Source organism: Podarcis erhardii, assembly GCF_964252035.2.
Source record: "Podarcis erhardii genome assembly, chromosome: 15".
In the NCBI taxonomy this organism is placed as follows: Eukaryota; Metazoa; Chordata; class Lepidosauria; order Squamata; family Lacertidae; genus Podarcis; species Podarcis erhardii.
The window spans coordinates 464,902-487,204 of NC_138505.1; the positions used below are offsets into that span (position 1 = coordinate 464,902).

At 48.7% G+C, this 22,303-nt stretch overlaps 1 protein-coding gene and 1 long non-coding RNA gene across 2 annotated transcripts; both read right to left on the reverse strand.

Annotated features, from left to right (window-relative positions):
- Positions 1-2,043: 2,043 nt before the first annotated feature.
- On the reverse strand, positions 2,044-19,326 carry LOC309330010 (T-lymphocyte surface antigen Ly-9-like). Its single transcript, XM_081841398.1, has 4 exons — positions 19,151-19,326; positions 13,840-14,172; positions 10,446-10,712; positions 2,044-2,543 (listed from the first exon to the last, which is right to left on the reverse strand). The coding sequence occupies exons 1-4, from the start codon at positions 19,200-19,202 to the stop codon at positions 2,458-2,460; spliced, it is 738 nt and encodes a 245-aa protein (XP_081697524.1). The 5' UTR covers positions 19,203-19,326; the 3' UTR covers positions 2,044-2,457.
- LOC309330199 lies at positions 6,648-8,584 on the reverse strand. The gene is made up of 3 exons (XR_014151370.1): positions 7,845-8,584; positions 7,332-7,599; positions 6,648-6,862 (listed from the first exon to the last, which is right to left on the reverse strand). It is a non-coding gene; the product is annotated as an uncharacterized lncRNA (long non-coding RNA).
- Positions 19,327-22,303: the final 2,977 nt, after the last annotated feature.

Consider the following 22,303-nt stretch of genomic DNA (forward strand, 5'->3'; position numbering starts at 1 on the left):
CACAAGACAAGCAAGATGGAAACCCCAAACAAAAGAGCCCACAAACTTTTATTGGCTGCTGATCCCCATGTTACACCCCCCAAACTACATCACTAATACATCATGGCTACATCATGAAAGGGGAGGTCTGGTGGCAGGAATCTGAGCATACTGGACCTTGCCCCATGGTTCTCCTTGCCCTCCAGCAAACACCCATCAAGTGGAACAAAAGAGATATTTACATTTCCCTCTTTCCAAGCCAAGTTCATCCCACCCTTTTGTCTTCATCTGGGTTTGTTATATTTGGAATGGCTACCTGTCTGGCACTCAGGTATCAGGATGCCAGGGATTGTCCCTCAGGCAGAGGGGCTGCTGAGGAGCTGAGCTCACAGGTCTAGATGAATTTCTGAAGTTTCCCCAGTGAGCCAGTACAGAGATACATTGATCAGTGAATTCTTACATTTGGTATTGTGCAGCAAAGGCCCTTTGAATAGATAGGAAGAAACTGTGATGAAATATTTTGTGGGGACAAATCACAAAAGTGATGGTGCTGATTCTGGTAGTGGGCTGCATATGCAAGATATCTGCTGGAGGGGCAAACCCCCACCACAACCTGTACATAAATTCCTGCAACACCCCCCACATCCACAAACAGCCCAGGAGGACAGACTTAGCTCACAATACTGCCAGGGTTGTGGATGAAACCCCTTAGGGGAACCTAAGAGGAGGTGCCCCTCAAGTTACCTCGCCACATCTCAGAATCGTAGAGCTGGAAGGGACTCCCCAAAGGTCATCTAGCCCAACCCCCTGTGATGCAGGAGTCACAACGAAAGGATTCCAGATTCTTGTTCCATCCAGATGTTTCTGGCGACCATCCCCATCGCCCTCTGCTGTCGGCTCTTCTGGCTGGGGCTGACGGGATCTGCAGAGTTGAGTAGCATCCTGGGGGCACCACGTTGGGGAAGTCTGGACTGTGCTGGCCAGCAGTGGCTCTCTGAGGTTTGAGATGTCGCCGGGGATCGAACCTTGAACCTTCTGCATGCAAAGATGGCGACCTGCCAGGAAACTACCAAGTGGGCTGAACAGGGCCAGCACCAGGGTTTTGCAGGGCTTTTGGTGATCCTACCTCACCCCCCCTTAATGCTATTTTGGCCCCCTCCTTGTTTTCCTTATTCCTGCTGCCCCTGCTTGCTTGCTGGACAGAGAAACAGCAAGGAAAAGTCAAATTGGTGAAATTAGCACTCTCTGAAATTGTACAAGAACCAAAACACACCCATCTTTCGAAACCCAAACTGATCTGAATTTTGCCATGCAAGTTCTCCAAATGAAGAATATTTTACCCCCCCCCCCCAAAAAAAAACCACCACACCCACAGAAGAAGCATCTATTAAGGGAAAGGGTTCTTTCATGTTAACATATTGTAGCAGGGAAATAACATGCAAGAATGCCTCGGGGGGTTGGGGGGACCCCCCCCACAAATCCAGGTATTTCAGTTTAATACAGCCTCCATCAGGAGGAATTCACATTGAAAGACAGGCCAATTTCCATTAGGATTTTCAAGAAATAAAATAAAATGGCAATTTGCTGCAAGGAAAGCAGAGAACTGAATTTAAGATTGGGATTGAACCCTGGGGAAGGATCCCAGCAGCCCGCAGTTTAGCACCAGTTTGAGAGCACCAGGTTGGGGAGGTTGGTCCACCCTGACCAGCAATGGCTCTCTGGGGTTCCAGACCAGCCCTAGTTGGAGATGCTGTTGGGGGTCAAACATGGAGCCTTCAGCTTGTTGTACCGCTGAGCTACACCCTTTGTTCTAAAAATAAGACGCTAGTCCTCATGGTTCTCCATAAAGGGATGGTTTAAATAGGAACATAGGAATCATCCTTATACTGAGGGCTTTGATTAGGGAGAAAATCGAGGCAGTGGCTTCAGAGGATCAGCACTGGGAAATAGGAACGTGATGCCTGGGAACACCGAAGCATGCGTGAATCACGGAATTACAGAGTTGGGAGGGAACCCAGGGGTCATCTAGTCCAACCCCCTTCAGTGCAGGAATCTCAGCAGGGACTGCTTGGGCGCAGAGGAATGGTGGGAGGAACCAGATGGATCACGGGGAATAATTAGCAAATGTTAATTCAGACTTCTTCTTCTCTCTCTCATTTCCTAATACAGTCAAACTTCGGTTCTTGAACAGCTCCATTTTCGAACGTTTCGCCGAAAACCGGGAAGTAAATGCTCTGGTTTACGAACGTTTTTTGGAACCCGAACGTCCGACACAGCTTCCGCTTGAGTGCAAGAAGCTCCTGCGCCCAATCAGAAGTTGAACAACCTTCTGGAGCGGATTACGTTTGACAACTGAGGTTTGACTGCAAAGGGGAACCAGAGCAAGGGGCGGACGAGAAGTGGGAGCACTGGAAAACGAGAGGAGGAGGCTGGATTTCCACACTTCGCTCAGGAAGCAGCTGCAGAGCCACTGGCTATTCACAGGAGCATGAAGACAGTGATGAGGGCAGGTGCCAAGACAGCTCTGGCAACGTGGAAGAAGAAGAGGCCGGCCGCGAAAAGTCCTGCAAAGAAAGAAAGAAAGGGGGAGATGTTCCCGATTAAATGGAGGCAGGGGTGGCCACCAACCTGGGTGGCTTTGAAAGAGTGTTATGTACTGAGCTGAATAGGATCCAGAATACTGCAGTCTGCTTGGCCCTAGAACAATAGGATCCAGAATGCAGCAGTCTGATTGGTCCTAGAACAGTAGGATCCAGAATGCAGCAGACTGATCGGTCCTAGAACAATAGGATCCAGAATGCAGCAGTCTGATTGGTCATAGAACAATAGGATTCAGAATACTGCAGTCTGATTGGTCCTAGAACAATAGGATCCAGAATGCAGCAGACTGATTGGTCCTAGAACAATAGGATCCAGAATGCAGCGGTCTGATTGGTCCTAGAACAATAGGATCCAGAATGCAGCAGTCTGATTGGTCCTAGAACAATAGGATCCAGAATGCTGCAGTCTGATTGGTCCTAGAACAATAGGATCCAGAATGCAGCAGACTGATCAGTCCTAGAACAATAGGATCCAGAATGCAGCAGTCTGATTGGTCCTAGAACAATAGGATTCAGAATACTGCAGTCTGATTGGTCCTAGAACAATAGGATCCAGAATGCAGCAGACTGATCGGTCCTAGAACAATAGGATCCAGAATACAGCAGTCTGATTGGTCCTAGAACAATAGGATCCAGAATGCAGCAGTCTGCTTGGCCCTAGAACAATAGGATACAGAATGAAGAATTCTGATTGGTCCTAGAACAATAGGATACAGAATGAAGCAGTCTGATTGGTCCACAGGAGCCACCCAATCCAGCTCCAGCTGGAAGGGAATCCGCAACCTGATTGGCCTACAGGAGAATCCCGGAATTAGCCAATCACGTGGGGCCCATTGTGTAAATAAGGTATATAAAGCAGACATCCTGGGGGAACTTCGATTCCTCCTCACCACTATGAGCTGAACAAAGAGCATGAAATCCACTCTCGACTCCGAGCATATTTCAAAGAGGATGGGACAAATTCATGGAGGAGGAGAGGGCTCTCGAGGGCTGCCAGACACGATGGCTCTGCGATGCTTCTGAGCAGCAGTGGCTGAGAATCACAGGAGGGGAGAGAGTTGCTCTCGCACTCAGATCCCGCTTGTGGGTTTTGCACAGGCATGTGGCTGACCCCTGTGAGAAGAGGAGGCTGGACTAGATGGGGAAGCCACAACAGAAGGAGCAGGGGGAGGCGCAAAGGAATACCAGACTTGGAAACAGATTCATCCATTTTGCTGAATGAATTGGCTTTGAAGGAAAATGTGCAATTAATTGTCACTGTTTTGTACAGTGGTACCTCAGGTTAAGTACTTAATTCGTTCCACAGGTCCATTCTTAACCTGGAACTGTTCTTAACCTGAGGTACCACTTTAGCTAATGGGGCCTCCCGCTGCTGCCAGAGCACAATTTCTGTTCTCATCCTGAAGCAAAGTTCTTAACCTGAGGTAATATTTCTGGGCCAGTGGAGTCTGTAACCTGAAGCGTCTGTAACCCGAGGTACCACTGTATTGCATTATTATCCTCCTTAGTGGGTTGGGCACCTTTCAAGGTGACCCCAAAACTACAACTAATCCAGAATGTGGCAGCTAGAGTGGGGACTGGGAGCAGCCGCTGAGACCATATAACACCCGTCCTGAAAGACCTGCATCGGTTCCCAGTACGTTTCTGGGCACAATTCAAAGTGTTGGTGGTGACCTTGAAAGCCCTAAACGGCCTCGGTCCTGTATACCTGAAGGAGCGTCTCCACCCCCATCATTCAGCCCAGACACTGAGGTCCAGATCTGAGGGCCTTCTGGCGGGTCCCTCGCTACGAGAAGCCAAGTTACAGGGAACCAGGCAGAGGGCCTTCTCGGTGGTGGCTCCCGCCCTGTGGAACGCCCTCCCATCAGATGTCAAGGAAATAAACAACTATCTGACTTTTAGAAGACATCTGAAGGCAGCCCTGTTTAGGGAAGTTTTTAGTGACCGAGGTGTTAATGTATTTTTAGACGCACAGAGTAGCTGGGGAAACCCAGCCAGATGGGCGGGGTATAAGTAATGAATGATTATTATATATTATTTGGGGGTGGGATGGGGGAGCACAACACCCCCAAAAGGACCATCTCAGTATTATTCCCCCCCCCCACTGCCCATTGAACTTCAGAGGGTAGAGGGATGGCGATCAGGAAAAGGCTCTTCATCCAGGTACCCACATCCCACCCCGTAAACACTTTCCCAGGAAGATGCGCCCACCTATGGCTTTCAGAATGAGCTGGTTCTAAATGAAATGAATAAATTAAAATAAGCCTCGCAGAAGCCCCCAGACGCCACATACATGCTTGTTTGGCATGGCGGATATAATTACCTTTTTGCTTTCTCTCTCCAACAGCCTCCCCGTGTTCCAGGGGTTAGGCAAATAATGACTTAAATGACTTCAAAAAGAATGGATGAATACCAAATAATGAATTAGAATGAATAATGCAGGGAAATGGCTAAAAGGGTTCTGGAGAGGGAACATTTGCTGCGGCGCACTTCAGAAATGACGCCATCGTCTCAGCCCAGCTGACAAATGCTCTATTCTCCAAAAAGGGGAAATAATGTTAATTTGGCAAGCTTGATTATTTCAAATATTTGCTGCGTAGTTTAGATTCCAGATGCTCCAACAGGATAGGATTGTTAGTATTATTATTTTGATGAGATGTGGAAATCTCAAAAATATTTCTGGCCATTCATGGTCTCTCTTTAGCTTGTCTGCATATCAGCTCATCTGGAGGAGCAGCCTGTTGCAGCAGACCTCAGCTCCTGGGCTAACAGCTTCAAGTTATAATGCAAAGTGACCCCAATTTCTCCACCCTCACCTCTTAGGGATGTTGCAGGAATTTATGTATAGGTTGGGGGGGGGGTTGCCCCTCCAGCAGATCTCATGCACATGCAGCCAACTACCAAAACCAGCACCATCACTTTTGTGACTTGTCCCCACAAAACGCTTCATCACAGTTTCTTCCTATCTATTCAAAGGGCCTCTGCTGCACGATACCAAATGTAAGAATTCACTGATCAATGTATCTCTGTACTGGCTCACAGGGAAAACTTCAGAAATTCCTATAAACATGTGAGCTCAGCTCCTCAGCAGCCCCTCTGCCTGAGGGATAATCCCTGGCATCCTGATACCTGAGTGCCAGACAGGTAGCCATGCCAGAAATAAACCCAGATGAAGACAAAAGGGTGGGATGGACTTGGCTGGGAAACAGGGAAATGTAAAGATCTCTTTTGTTCCACTTGATGGGTGTTTGGTGGAGGGCAAGGGGAACCATGGGGCAGGGTCGAGGATGCTCAGATTACTGCCACCAGACCTCCCCTTTCATGATGTAACCGTGATGTATGAGTGACGTAGTTTGGGGGGGTGTAACATGGGGATCAGCAGCCAATAAAAGTTTGGGTTCTCTTTTGTATGGGGCTTCCATCTTGTTCCACCTTGTGGCAGGTGGGAGTCCTGTCGCGACAGTCTTTAAGAAAGACCAAGCCTACTGGCTGCTGTTTTGCTCTGGTATTCCTAGCTGGTGTCCTCATTTTTTTGTCCAAGGGAGCCCTCAGATTTCTCCATTAACAGGGATGATGGAAGTTGTAGTACAACAATATTCTGGGGGAGTCAAGGGGTGCCCATCAGAGAGAGGGGGGGGGGGCATAAGAATCAGGATCAGGCTAATGGCCCATCTAGCCCGGTATCCTACAGAAACCCACAAGCAGGATCCGGGCACCAGAGCAATTCTCCCCTCCGGTAGTTTCCAGCAACGGGTGTTCAACTGCTTCCAACGGTGGAGACAGAGCAGATTCATGGTGGCTGGCAGCCCTCTCCCCTCCCCTGATAGCCCCCTCCTCCATTAATTTGTCCAGTCCTCCTTTACAGGTTGGTGGGCCTTCCTGCCTCCTGTGGCAGAGAGTTCCACTGTTTAACTGTCACCGAAATTCTACCCAGTATTGATCCAAAGCAGATTCCAATGCATAGTTAGCAGAGTAACAACTTAAACACTGTTACAATTGTGGGGGGGGGGGGACATCTTTAAAGTTAAATATTACAAATATTATGCCTGAATACGGTATATCCTTCCAACTTGACAGCTCAGGGAAGTCACCTAACTTTAAAAATAATATAAAATCATCTCCTTTCCCAGTTCCCCCCATTCGAAAGCTATTTTCCCCTTGAAAAAGGACTCCAGGAAGTTCTCAGAGGTGACAATTGCTGGGCTCATTGTTAGCCAAAGGAAGCCAAATCTCGTCACCTGACTTGGCTCAGGCTCCAGACATGCAAAGGAACTTCTATTGCACTTTTGGGTGGTGGGTACTTAAGACATACCATAATTTTCGCTCTATAAGACGCACCAGACCACAAGACGCACCTAGTTTTTGGAGGAGGAAAACAATAAAAAAAAATACTTTGAATCTCAGAAGCCAGAACAGCAAGAGGGATCGCTGTGCAGTGAAAGCAGCAATCCCTCTTGCTGTTCTGGCTTCTGGGATAGCTGTGCAGCCTGCATTCGCTCCATAAGACGCACACACACATTTCCCCTTACTTTTTAGGAGGGAAAAAGTGAGTCTTATAGATCAAAAAATACGGTATTTGTCTATGCTAATCTTATACCTGAGTCTTGCCCTGCCATGTCTGCTTATGCTACTCTTGTACCAAGGACTTGTCTGGACATGTTTGCCAAGGTTAACCCCTCCCCTTCGAACTGTATTCTGGGATGTGGTGGGAGAGTTTTAAAAGTCCTTGTCACCCCATCCTCAGGGTTCAACTTTCCTCTTTGAACCTATTGCGCAATAAACTTTGGTCGACAGCTATTTGCTCCGGTTGGCTGGACTCCTTCCTTTATTCCGCAGGGACCTGCGGGCTCTGTCCGACCAGGTGGGGGACTGAGCAGCCTCACACCCAGATTTTTTCGTAACAAACACGTTGCCGGATTTCCCCAAAATAGATCAGAGGCAATTCAAATTTCACCCAGCAGAGCTTTACTGCTACTGAAGGCAAATGAGCATAATGGTCACAAATCCAATACAGCGGTACCTCGGGTTACATACGCTTCAGGTTACATACACTTCAGGTTACAGACTCCGCTAACCCAGAAATAGTGCTTCAGGTTAAGAACTTTGCTTCAGGATGAGAACAGAAAACGTGCTCCGGCGGTGCAGCAGCAACAGGAGGCCCCATTAGCTAAAGTGGTGCTTCAGGTTAAGTACAGTTTCAGGTTAAGAACGGACCTCTGGAACGAATTAAGTACTTAACCCGAAATAACCACTGTACAGTCATACCTCGGGTTACAGACACTTTGGGTTGCGCGATTTTGGGTTGCGCACCGTGCCAAACCCAGAAGTACCGGAACGAGTTACTTCCGGGTTTCGGCGCTTGCGCATGCGCTGAATTGTGACCCGCACGTGTGCAGACGCGGTGCGGCGGGTTGCGGATGCTGTGGGTTGCGAACGTGCATCCCGCACGGATCACGTTTGCAACCCGAGCATCCACTGTACATTCAGGATTGGCACTACCCATAAGAAATCCAGTTGCAGCAGGTTTAACTTAAGCTTACATAACTTATAATAAGACTAAACCTTAACACTTTGTTCAGAAAACCACACCAGAAGGAAAGAGAGACAGAAAGTGAAGCCCAGGCTCCTTCTGGCCTTATTATTATAATCAGCATGACCTTGACAGAAAGAGATAAAAGAACCAGTCTAAGCCAGCTGCACTCAGCTTCTCTGAAGGAAGAACCCAAACCTCATGAACCTTCCGCTTGCTTCTTTCACACAGAGAAGCTTCCAGAACCCTCTTGAATGAATTAGAATAGAATAGGAAAGATCAGTGCATCAGATCAATACTTTTTGCACTAAGAAATGCAAACTGACATTAACAGTGCACTGCTTGAAGAAGTCCCTCCTTTTATCTGTCCTAAATCTTCCAACATCCAGCCTCATCAGACGCCCATCAACTATGAGAGAGGGATAAAAGCTTTTCTCTACCACTTTCTCAAGGCTGTGCCTCGTTTTATTCACACCCCTTTCCTTTAATCTAAAAGGCCCCAAACGCTGCAACCAATCGCTCACAGGGGAGTTGCTCCATCCCCGTGACCCTTCCGCTTGCCCTTTTCTGAACTTTCCCCAACTCTGCAACATCCTTTCGGAGGTGACCTTCTGTCCTTTCTATCCACAGTGTTACGATCTTGAATGGATTACCCCTTAAAAACTGGGCACATCACGCTGCCCAACTGATGGGCAAATAGGACCTCTCAGTGACCGAGATCACAGAACCTCCCTTATATTCCCAGAAAAATATTTTTAAACGACCCATAAGGGCAGTGGTAACTAAAAACAACCTAAACTCTATGTACACATTCCACATGCGCCCTGAAATATACTCAGAGTCAAGAGTGGATTTCATGCTTTTTATTCAGCTCATAGTGATGAGGAGGAATGGAAGTTCCCCCAGAATGTCTCCTTTATATACATTATTTACACAATGGGCCCCACGTGATTGGCTAATTCTGGGATTCTCCTGTAGGCCAATCAGGTTGCAGAGTCACTTCCACCTGGAGCTGGATTGGGTGGCTCCTGCAGACCAATCAGACTGCTGCATTCTGGATCCTATTGTTCTAGGACCAATCAGATTGCAGCATTTTGGATCCTGTTCAACTCAGTACATAACACACCCTATTATATTTCAAACTTAGAGAGGCCCACAAACATACACCTTATTTCAATGAACTGACTTTTGTACAACTTCGGAAAGCTTTTACAGAGTTACAATTAAATACAATAAACTCTGCTTATAGAGATGGGAGACACAGAGGCAGACCAGTAAATGAACGTGTTTGCATTAGGGGATGCCCTGAAGTAGAGGACCTTATGCATTGTATCTTGCGCTGCCCCTTATATAATGAAGCAAGAGAACGATTTTTAGTACCTATAATGACAAGGTCCCCTGGTCAGAACCCCTCTGACATGATTTTATATCTCCTCACAGACACAGATAAGTATGTGACCTGGCGTGTAGCACTCTTTGCAACTGCTGCTAGGAAAATTAGAGCAAATTATATAGCCAAGATAGCCACCAATTGTAAAGGAGATGAATAGATTTGACCCTACCTACATCTAGCTATGTGGGAAGCGGGTGGCGCTGTGGGTTAAACCACAGGGCCTAGGGCTTGCCGGTCAGAAGGTCGGCGGTTTGAATCCCCGCGATGGGGTGAGCTCCCGTTGCTCCTGTCAACCTAGCAGTTGACAGCACGTCAAAGCACGTCAAAGTGCAAGTAGATAAATAGGTACCGCTTCGGTGGGAAGGTAAACGGTGTTTCCGTGCGCTGCTCTGGTTCGCCAGAAGCGGCTTAGTCCTGCTGGCCACGTGACCCGGAAGCTGTACGCCGGCTTCCTCGGCCAGTAAAGCGAGATCAGCGCTGCAACCCCAGAGTCTGCCACGACTGGACCTAACGGTCAGGGGTCCCTTTACCTTTACCTTTACATCTAGCTATATTTTATCTTTATCACCAAACTCCGAATATGATTGCACATTGTATTAATTAACATTATTTTTTAGTATATTAGTGGTTATGTGGTGATTTTAGTCTATAAAATTTATTGCTTAATGTCTTAACCTGTATATTAAGGTACTTTTATAGCTCTGTTTAGAGTAGGTAATGTCTTGAGAATAGAAATGTTTTAAGTGTTTTGTGTTAATCCAGCATATTTTCTTTTAATTGTTGAATGATCCTGTGTACATTGCGACAGCCTTTGGCTATGTGCAGTAAAACTGACTGACCGACCACAGGCTACGGTGCCCGTCTTTGGTCTTCTGAACCACTGCAATACTGAGTGGTAGGACCTGACGGCAACGGGCGGGAAATAAATCAAAATATTACTCACCTGCAGCTGCAGATTCTGGGCACGAAGCATAGGGCAAGACCTCCCAAGCTTTCTGGGTCCCCAAGGCCTGCGCGGAGCAGGTGTAAGAGTCATCTTTGTTCTTGGCATTCAAGGTGAGGTGCAGCCTGGCGTTGCCAGAAGCCGTGTCCCCCGTTTTTGTATTCTTCCAGGAGTAGGTCACCCGAACTTTGGCTCCAGCTCCAGCCTCACACAGCAAATTCAGGTTGCAGGAGCTGTTGGCCAGCCTTTCTCCCGTGATGTTGATGTCTGAAACGGGAGGGAGGGAAGAGGTGGGCAAGGGACAGGGTCAAGAAATCGCAGCCATCTTCCAGTCTCAGAAGGTGGGGCCAGCTTGCAACCTGCCACCCCAGAGGGCAGGGCACAAACCAACGGATTCAAATCTCAAGAAAGGAGATCCAGACTAAACATTGGGAAGTTCCTGGTGTGAAGAGTGGCTCGACCGTGGAATGGACTCCTCGGGAAGTTGGTGGACTCAGAGACAGGTCGGGGCCTGATCCAAGATGGCCCTGCCAACGTCTGGCAAAAACAATAACGCTAGAAAAATGCCACCTGTGCTGCTCATAGGAGTAGTACGATTCATGCAACACGTTGGCGACTAATATACAGTGGTACCTCGGGTTACATACGCTTCAGGTTACATACGCTTCAGGTTACAGACTCTGCTAACCCAGAAATAGTGCTTCAGGTTAAGAACTTTGCTTCAGGATGAGAACAGAAATAGGACTCTGGCGGCGCGGCGGCAGCAGGAGGTCCCATTAGCTAAAGTGGTGCTTCAGGTTAAGAACAGACCTCCAGAACGAATTAAGTACTTAACCTGAGGTACCACTGTACACACAATAATTACCAAAATGATTATGCATTCTTTCTCAATCTTCTGAGAAAAATACAAGACCTTATGCAAAGCCACAGAGACTTGCGAACTACCCAATTTAAGATGAACTTATAATGTCTGATTTCAATAGATTTTTCAAGTGCTTAGCTCAGTCTTTTGTTTTCTTTATCTTTTTTGGTAAGTTCATGAAGATACCAATAAAGGGTAAGTTCGGTGTTGTTCACAATACCAAGAGATTGTGAAGTTGTAGATGGATGTTAATGTCTGCAACTTCATTAACATCTATCTACAACTTTACTAGCATCTCTCCGTATTGTGAAGATAAAGAAAACAAAAGACTGAGCTAAGCACTTGCAAAATCTATTGAAATCAGATATTATAAGTTCATCTTAGGTTGGGTAGTTCACAAGTCTCTGTGGTTTTGCATAAGGTCTTGTATTTTTCTCAGAAGATTGATAAAGAATGCACAATCATTTTGGTAATTATTGTGTGTATATTAGCCACCAACGTGTTGCATGAGTCATACAAGGTCTTGTAAAAGGCTTAAGGAAATGGGTCCCCAGGTGCATGTTAGCTGGAAAGGGGTCCTGTGGGAAGTAACATCGCCATAGCAGTCAAGTTCAACATTTCCTGTTTGCCCAGAGGGGATACGCAGGGGGGTGTTACTCTAGTCAGTATAACTTCCTGTGACACCTGGTCTGGAGCATCCTCCCTCTGCGTGTGAACAGGTAGATGGGCGTGACCCTGGCGGACCCCATAAAAGGACCGGTCCCGCAGCCATCTGCTCTCTTGAGACCCTTCTCCTTCTCTGGATGCTTCTGCTGTCTGCTGGCTCTCAGCCAGCAGCGCATGGGCTCATTCCTCACAAGGGGATGAACCCACACCTTTCTCTGTATCTGTAACTACAAGCTAAAGCCTGCCTTTGGGATCACACTGTGGACGGAATGTGAGCAAGCCTTGTTACTTTTAAGGGAAGACCGTTGTGTCTTTATTCTTTTTAAGAGGGAATAAAAGGGGAATTTACCAGGAAAAACAAAACACCAGGAATTTACCAGGAACAACAGATATTCAAATGAATCTACCAAATGAATCTTCCTGCTATATAGTGGGGAATGTACTCTGCTACTGACTCACTAGCGTGAGTGAGGAAGGATAATATAGAACCAATATATCCTCTCCTGCTATCCACAGCATTCTCACAAGTCCTGGGTCTGGAAAGGGGGAAGACACCTCGCTGAGAGTGGCCACTCACCACTTTTCAACATTTCAGGCAGGAGTCTTTTCCCCCAAGATGCCATGGAGGAGGGAACCTGGGGCCGTCTGGACGTGAAGTGCCTGCTCTACCACTGAACTGCAGCCTGACAACCAGGATATTTTTCACCCTTTTTCTTTGCCAGGGTTACGTACGTTCTTGCCAAGCAAGCAACCGGGCGCCCGCCCTCTCTTTGCTTCAAAGTTTGACGCTTGCATCTAGCAAATAAGATCTGCTGAGGAAGGATAATTTTAGCTGCTGTTGCAACATTTAAAACTAAAAGCAGCTGCCCAACTTTCTTCCCTTCTTGGGTTTGGTGTAACTTTTCGGTTGAGGAACTGACAATTTCTTGGAAAACTCCTGAACTTAGTAGCTGCCAGACACGGCTTTGATTAGTCACAGAATCGTAGAGTTTCCAAGGGTCACGTAGTCTAACTTCCTGCAATGCAGCGATCACTGCTAAAGCATCCTTGCCAGACAGCCCCCCGTTGGAGAGCCTGCCCTGCGGGGGTGTTAGGATCCCTGCTCCGTGATTGCAGTCATGGGATTGTTGTCTATCACTGGACGGTATATGTTTTGACTCCACCGAGTGGGACGTGACGGAGACAGGATGCTTGTGTTACTGTGTTCCGTGAAGAGGGACTATTGTCCTTTGTTCTTTTTCTCTTTGCTGTCTGATGCTAGAGAGAGAGGGAGCCATGTTGCAGTGCTCCGTGTGTGTTTATATGCAAATAAAGTAGATTAGCCAAAATGCTGAGTTGCTGAGGTCTGTTACGCGAAATGCGCAAACTCTGTGGATCCCTAAGTGTGCTGGTGTCAGCGATGTTCGGGCTGAATAAAGCTTTTGAAGCTCCCGAACGAATGAGCAGGAGGGAGGGAACATGCCAGTCGGGCATTCTTCTTTGAGCTGATAGCAGCCTGTGCCCTTTTACTATTAAGTTCAAATTCTCTGCCTTGAACTAAGGCCATTAGCCCTACCATACATTTATGAACCTATTCACTTTAGTATTTTAACTTTTGTATGTTTTAAAGTATTGCTGTGATTTTTCCTTGATTTCCTTGTCATTTTAAAAAAATAATCAAGTGGTGTACATATGAAATAATGAAATAAATAAATACGTCTATAACTCGTACAAAGTGCATAACTTCCTGCTCCAAGAATCCTGGGAACCGTAGTTCATTCAATGTAGCTCTCTGGGTGGGGAACTGTGGTTCCCAGGATTCTTGGGGGTGGGTGCTTAAATGTGCATGGAAGGCGCTTGAATTTGCAGTTCTTAGACGTTACTTACGGAAGACGAAGAGCGTGTAGCGGTTCAGCGTCTTGGAGCCTTCCTGGGTCAACGTCGCAATGTCATAGCCTCCTCCGTCTTCCAAGGTGAGGTTATGGATTCGGAAGGCAGGTTCCTCCTCGCGGAAAGACACCCTTTCGGAATACCTCGGGTCTAGGACCGTGACGGGCTTCCCTTGCTCCCACATGGCAACGGCCTTGCTGGGTGGGCCAGCGGACCTCAACATGAGACCCGAGAAGATGGTCCCTTTTGGAATCACGACAGGAAGGCTGACCGAGTGCCCCACATCTTTGGGGCCTAATTCAGCATGGGTCGCTGCAGGGCTGTCTGCGCCTTGGAGGGGAGAGAGAGAAGAGGGAAGAAAGTGAATTTGGAGAGGATGAGATTCACGCGCCATCAACAGGAACCAGGTTGAGACATTGACCAGAGCATTTCAGCAACCTGGGTTTTTTGGGGGGGGCAGTGGGGGTCGGACATTAGATAGGCTTGCAAAGCAACTGAGGGGCGAGGCACATGAGCTGATAAGCCATTTCAAAATGGGGAGGAGTTGGGGGGGAACCTAGGGGGCACAGCCAAGTCCCCCATCTCCTCACACCCCTTTCATAGAACGGTTGAATCCTAGGGGCTATGAGGGTCTTCTGGTCCAAATCCCAGCAATGCAGGAATCACAACTGAAGCATCCATGCGATGACAGACGGCCCTCCATCCTCTGCTTAGAAACCTCCAAGGAAGGAGAGCCCAATGAGGGAATTTGTTCCACTGTTGAACAGCTCCTGCCCTCAGGAAATTCTTCCTAATGTTTACCGTATTTTTCGCCCCATAGGACGCCACAGATGATAAGACGCACCTAGTCTTTGGGGGGGGGGGTGTTGGAAACAAGAAAAAAAATTCTGAATCCCAGAAGCCAGAATAGCAAGAGGGATTTGGCTTCTGGGATAGCCTCTTGCTGTTCTGGCTTCTGGGACAGCCGCTGAAGGCTTTCCCGGGCAGCGGGATGAAGGCTCCCCCCCCAGCCCGGAAGAGGCTGCGCACAGGTAAGCTGCCCTCTGTACCTTCCCCCATCTCCTGCAAGAACCATGCGCTCTTTAAAGGGAGTGCGGTTCTTGGGGGCTTTTCTGGGAGGTGGGGGAAGGGACAGAGCCCCCCACTTCCCACAAGAGCCGCGCGAAGCCTCCCAGGGCAGCGGGGAGCCTTCGTCCTGCTGCCCTATGGAGGCTTCGCGGGGGCTATCCAAAAGCCAGAATAGCTAGAGGGAGCACTGCGCAGCGCTCCCTCTAGCTGTTCTAGCTTCATGCGAAGCCTCTGCAGGGCACGGGAGCCTTCATCCCCGTGTCTTGCGGAGGCTTCACGGACTGCCCCAGAAGCCAGAACAGCGAGACGGAGTGCTGCGCAGCGCTCCCTCTCCCTGTTCTGGCTTCGGGGTTAGCTGTGCAGCCTGCAATCGCTCCATAAGACGCACACACATTTCCCCTTACCTTTTAGGAGGGAAAAAGTGCGTCTTATAGAGCGAGAAAAAACGGTAATTGGAGTCTCCTGCCTTGCTATTTGAATCTCTTGGTTTGGGTCCTGCCTTCTGGAGAGAACAAGCCTGCTCCAATTTCCATGGGGCAGCCCTTGAGATATTTGAAGACAGGCCCATCTTACCCATTAAGGCTAGTGGCGAGGATGCCAGGGCGCCAAGTTCTGAAGGGCACCAGGCCGCTGCCTGCCTCCTCCTAAAGGTCAACTCTGGGAAAGGGGGCTGGGCGCCGGAGGGATCTTTGCACCACGGCGCCGGATATGCTTAAGACGGCCCTGTTTGAAGATGGCTATCCTATCTGCTAAGGGACGCGGGTGGCGCTGTGGGTTAAACTACTGAGCCTAGGACTTGCCGATCAGAAGGTCAGCGGGTCGAATCCCCGCGACGGGGTGAGCTCCTGTTGCTTGGTCCCTGCTCCAACCCACCTAGCAGTTCGAAAGCACGTCAAAGTGCAAGTAGATCAATTGGTACTGTAATGGTTGTAAGGGGGTTACTTGTGCGTAAGTTGCCTTCAGTTTTAGTTATATTGCCTGGCCAACCATGCTTTGGCTGACAGCTCACACTCTGTGACCGGTCAGTCACTTGCAGAATCCGTCAGTGGGCGTTTCTTGAACCTCTTCCAGCATAAGAGCTGTTTGACGCCAAGTCTCCTCCTACTTTCCCTGCGCGGAACTCATCTGCGCAAGTACGGGGAAGGCAGGGGCGTGTCAGCGCTCTCTCCACTAGTCTCTGGTGAAGGGTCTTGGAGACCTGTCTCCAATTCCTCCATCTCCCTCTCTTCTCTACTGGTGTTACGCTGAATTCCTTCCCCCCTGCTGGTCCCCTCTCCGGCATCGCTCTGGAGCCCTGCCTCCACCTCTCGCTCTGATGTCAGTTCCCTGACAGGTACCTTCTGGCGGGAAGGTAAACGGCGTTTCCGTGCGCTGCTCTGGTTCGCCAGAAGCGGCTTAGTCGTGCCGGCCACATGACCCGGAAGCTGTACGCCGGCTTCCTCGGCCAGTAAAGCGGGATGAGCACCGCAACCCCAGAGTCGGCCACGACTGGACCTAATGGTCAGGGGTCCCTTTATCTTTAACCTGCAATCCTGCACACAGGCAGGGCTCTCATAAATGGAGGATAGTGTGAGGATATTCCGTTCCGCCTTCAGAACAGACGTGTGGAATTGTTGCATGTCACATGTCTGTTTACACTCCAGCACAGCTTGCTGGGAACTTCTGTATGCGTATAGCTTTTGCTTTTGCTGTCTTGCTTGGACACCAAGGACATGTTTTCCTTTTGTCCTGCTGCATGCTGAATAAACGTTTTGCAAATATGCTCACACAACTTCTGCCACTTCTGTTGTGTAATGTTTACTCTGCTGAGTAGCCTGCCCCAGCTTCTGAAGCTCAGGTCGCTGATGCTGCACCAAGGACTGGAGATTGTCTGGAGCCAGCTGGGGGCCTGCCTTGGTTGCATGCAAGGGGGTTGCTGCAGTTACGCTTCTGGGCTTCCCAGTTTGGGGCTTCTGGCTGGACACTGTGAGAACCAGATGCGCCCCCTTTGGCCTGATCCAGAAGCCAACCTCTTCTGGCCCCAGGCCCAGAAGCAGTCTCTCTAGAGTCCTAGGCAGTGCTTCCCCCACCCTAAAGAAATGTTTAGGGCTGCTCTCATTTTGATTCAAGAAAATCACCCTTTTAAAGTTCAATTCAGGAAAAATAAATACAATAAATGGACAAAAGCACAAAGATTCACAAAATGTTTAGGGGTACGTGTACCCCTGGGAACCCCCAGAAAAAGCACTGGTCCTAGGTTCCCAGAGCCCTCTGGCCGCTGTGGGGACAAGAGGTGGGACTAGGAGGTCCTGGTGCCGCGGACGCTGGGATGTTCTGTTGTTCACATCTGTCTGACACCCACAGAGGATGCTTCGTGTTGTTGTCTCCCACCACCCGGTCAAGTTATGCTTCTCTCAAAATGCCACTAGCTGACACAATACTTCTTGAGCAATTAATGGGGATGACCTTGCTTGTTTTACAGGCACACACACAAACCCCATTGCCAAATCTTTCCAGATCAGTTCCTCTTACTCCTAAAAACAACCATGAGGAACATCTCCTCAGAATCCAGGTTGAATCCAGAGCCCAGAAGCTGGATCAGGCCCATCAAAGCAAGCCGCCTGTTCTCACGGTGGCCATGCAAAAGCCCTTAAGACCTAGAAATCTTGATAGACTGCCTCTGGACCTGGAGGTTCCACCAGGACCTAAGAAGGGTCCCAGCCAGTGCAGCCTTCTTGCTTTGCAGTGGCTAATAATAATAATAATAATAATAATAATAATAATAATAATTTATCTTTAGGGCTTTCCACAGGACAGGCACCACCATCAAGGATCATCTGCCTGATTCCCTGTAACTTGGCTTCTTGCAGCCAGGGAACTGCCAGAAGCACAATTCAAAGTGTTGGTGCTGACCTTGAAAGCCCTAAAAGGCCTCAGTCCAGTAGACCTGAAGGAGCATCTCCACCCCCAATGCTCAGCCCAGACACTGAGGTCCAGATCCGAGGGCCTTCTGGTGGTTCTCTCAGTGCGAGAAGTGAGGTTACAGGGAACCAGGCAGAGGGCCTTCTCGGTGGTGGCGCCCACCCTGTGGAACGCCCTCCCACCAGATGTCAAAGAGAAAAACAACTACCAGACTTTTAGAAGACATCTGAAGGCAGCCCTGTTTAGGGAAGCTTTTAATGTTTAATAGACTATTGTATTTTAATATTCTGTTGGAAGCCACCCAGAGTGGCTGGGGAAACCCAGCCAGATGGGCGGGGTATAAATAAAAAATCATCATCATCATCATCATCATCATCATCATCATCATCATCACGATAATGCAGTGGGCCCAAGCATCCTAAGGCCAGAACCCCAATTTGCAGCTTTTCCATCAGGCTACAGGCAAAGGCGAGAGATGAGACCTTGGGGAACCAGCCATCCTGTTTCTCCTCCCGCCCCCCAAATCTCCCCTTTCTAGTCTGCTGCTACAACAATTCTCTGGGGCTGGGGCTGTTTGCATAGCAGGGTGATTTGCAGTGACAAAGGGACCCCAGCACCTTCTGGACTCACAAGCCCACCTAATTCCACCTCTGGGCACGAATTCTGTGATTTTTGCATTGCAGGGGTCTTACTGGGTGGCCCGTCGGGTCTTGTCCATCTCTACTGTTCTATGAGTCTACGGAACGTGCGCTTAAAAACCAAAACCAAAAGCCAACAACTCATGGCGCCCTTCAGCACCCCATAATAACCAGACATTTATTTTCAACGCTTCTGAGAAAATGTCCCGCCCATGATTCCCTGGTTGCAGTTAACCAGCCACGATTTCGTCCTTTTTGTTAAGTGCTCGTCAGAAGGGGTTGGGGTTTTTTGTTTTTTGGGCACCTTGAGCTCTTTGGAGAAAAAGTTAGATACAAATGGAATATCATAGTTCCCCCTCACGCAACAAATACACCTTTAAAAGGAAATTGCCTTTTTCCTGGTTGTGGAATGGGTGGAATGAACAAATGCCCATTGGGAAGACGGATAAACACCCTGTAAGCAAATCTGCCTAAAGCTCATTGTCAAATAGCCTCTCTGAAAACAACCTGGAAAATTTCCGCAATAAAGACTGGATATTGTCTAACATCTCTGTGAGCAACTGGGGATAAATGTGGAATAAGCAGGGAGCCCTATTCCTCCACACACATTGTTTTCTCGTGCAAAAGAGGCAAGGGCATTGCATGATGGCACATACACACAGAGAGGGAGCTGAACTGAGAGTCACCTGGATTTTACTCACTTGTAGCTTGGAAGGTGAAGACGAGGAGGAGGAAGGCAACAGCTGGATCCATGTTGGGGTCACGGTGGAGAGATCAGCCCCAAGGAAAACGGGCAAGGAGCCTGGGCAGCTCAGCCAGGGACACCCGCTTCTCCTTCCCTTTTCTGCAACTTGGCCAAAGCAAGGGTGGGAAGAGGCTTCCTCCTGCCCGCCTTCTTGCAGGCTTGGCCATCGGACGACACCCAGGGTGGACCCTGGGGTCATGTGACCAGGCCCCATGTACACAGTAGCCAGAGACCTCCCTCTGGGTTTAGGAAACACCCCCTCTCAAGGCACAAGAGGAACAGGCTTGCCATTTCTGCTTGAGGAAGGAGGACCGGGTGTGCAAGCTTTGGGATCCACTAGGACGGCGGGAGAAGCAAGGCCTTCTTGGGGGGGGGGTAATGCTGTGAGCCCCTCCATCATAAGGGCAGGTTATATACAGTGGACACTCGGGTTGCAAACACGATCCGTGCAGGAGGCACGTTCGCAACCTGCAGCGCCACGTCTGTGCACGTGCGGGTTGCGATTTGGCACTTCTGTGCATGGGCAAAGTGCGATTTAGTTTTCTGCGCATGTGCGAGCGGCGAACCCTGGAAGTAACCCGTTCCACACTACCTGAAGTGTCTGTAACCCGAGGTATGACTGTACTGTCTATGTGTAAACAGACCATCTATTACAAAGACGCCACAATATCTGCTGTGCTTCAGTCCAACGAAAACAAACTCTGCGTAAGCGCTTGAAATCTGGCTTTGCTCTGAGATTAGGGTGCCAGGCAACATTGTGCTTCTGTTTATGACATATAACCAATGAGTCCATTCCACTCGAGTCTGGTGCCCTGGAGTAAAGTCTATAATGCGCTGGTTCAAATATCTATAGAATCACGCTGGAAAGACCTGTCAGGAGTAAGCATGGACCAATGGTACCAAATAGTACGGGAAACAGCCTTATTAGAAAAACTAACCAACAAATTGAAACTGAAACGGGGACAAATGGAAGAAGACGCCTTCACCCCGGTATGGCTCCCCTTTATCACATACACAGCCCAACAAGACAACAACAAGAATCCACCAAAGGCATACAAATCAGTATGGCTAACCTGATCCAAAACACCCACCCACCCCACTCACACACGAAAACAAAGACCACCACAGCCAACCACAAGCAAACAACCACACCCTAGGACAGGCAGAGGCAAACTCAGCCCTCCAGATGTTTTGGGACTACAACTCCCATCATCCCTTGCTAACAGGACCAGGGGTCAGGGATGATGGGAGCTGTAGTCCCCAAACATCTGGAGGGCTGAGTTTGCCTCTGCCTGTCCCAGGCCAACCCCAACCTCTCTCGCCACCAAAGGAACACAAGCGAATAGCAAAAAGAACCCACACAAGCGGTGCTGACACCCCCCCCATATGTTCAGTAAAATAGAAACATTGCCACCAGACCACACCCCACTCCCCATTCCCCCTCCACCTCTTTCCCCCTTCTCTTCCTAAGGTAACACTAACGTCTCACCAAATGAAACTGATTTGCAGAAAATGTAACTTGAAAAAAGAGACATTGCACATACTTTTGTAAACCAATAAATCTTTAATAAAAAATACGTTGGGGGGGGGAATCTATAGAATCCCTTTGCAGTATCCTAAGTGACTCCTCAGGTTCTGAGTGATTTCATCGGGAACCCAGTTAAGTTGCCTTCCACTCAGTCGCCCAATTGGTGCCCCCAGCTGAGTCCTGTCTACATGGACAGGCAGCAGTTGTCTGGGTTTTTAGACCCATTCCCAGCCCTGCCTGGAGACCCCAGGGCTTGAACCAGGGACCTCCACGAGGCAGGAGATTTGCTCCTCCCAGACTTGCCCCTCGGCTGCATCCGCACTGAACCCTGGCCTGGCCTCTTCGCTTCAGCGCTGGCCTGAGACACAGGCCCAAGGAAGCCCAAATCTTTCGATTCCCCCATTTCACCCCAAACAGCAGAAAAAGAGGAACTGCCAGAGGGGAGAATCACGGGATCCAGAATCGGGGCTTTTTTTTAGGCTCAGCAGGAAAAGGAGTCAAAGAGGAACTGGGCGCGGGCAGCAAATGTTATGAGGGCCAGAATCACTTTCAGGATCTGCAATAAGCAGCAATTTCTAGACAGTTCCCTGGAACTGACATCATGCCTTCGCTTGGCTGACACAGGAGAAACAGATGACATTGCTGCTCTTCCGGTGCAACTGTCATCAGGCTCTTGGCTTTTTAAAATAAGTGGCTTGTGATTATTTTTCTAAGAACAGGATAGCCCAGCTGTTGCTGGACCAGGCCAAAGGGGGCCCGTCTAGACCAGCTGCTTGTCCTCACAGTGGCCAAATGCCCCTAAGAACCTAGTGTTGTAAACAAAAATCTGCCCTTTTTCCCCTTATGGGGGACACAAGAGCCCTTATATAGTTCTTACGTAGGTTCCCTATTGGTAGGAGAAAATAACAGAGGCCAACCAGAGAATACTGAGAAGCAAAGCAGCTAGTAAGCCTGATCTTTATTGATCTGTTGCAACAGGGTCCTCACTCACCACACCCAGAACAAAAGTGTGCCTGCCCTTATATAGACATTTTACATTAAATTCCCTGCCCAGGAGTTCAAGACCACCCCGAGAAACATCATAAATACATCACAGAAGGGGTGTAGCTCAAGACCCCCTCCATACATCACACCTCCATCACAGAAAGGGCGGTCTACAGCAGAAATCTGAGTGCTTTGTTTCCCTCCTGTCTGCCAGGTTACCTGTTGAATGGTCACTTGATTGGATTGCCTGGGGAGCCTGGCCAGTCTTTTGTAATGATAAATACTTAGTTCCTGAGCCAGGTCACAGGCTCACACCCTATTCAAACACAGACATACCCTTCAGACAGGATTTGTGAGGGAAAAGACAGTGGGGAGGCTTTTTCATTTTCCCTTGACTTTGTAGAGAAAACATTTGGTCAGTTTGGGAGTCAAAAATGGCTTCAGGTCGGTCTTCCTGTGCCGATCTGTGTACGTGCTTGGCTGGTACGCTTAGGAACATTTAACATATATCTAAGACCTCAAAATTCCTATCACAATAGGAATCAAGATAGACTGCCTAGAGGAGGTTCCATGGAGGTTCCATAAGGACATAATGGA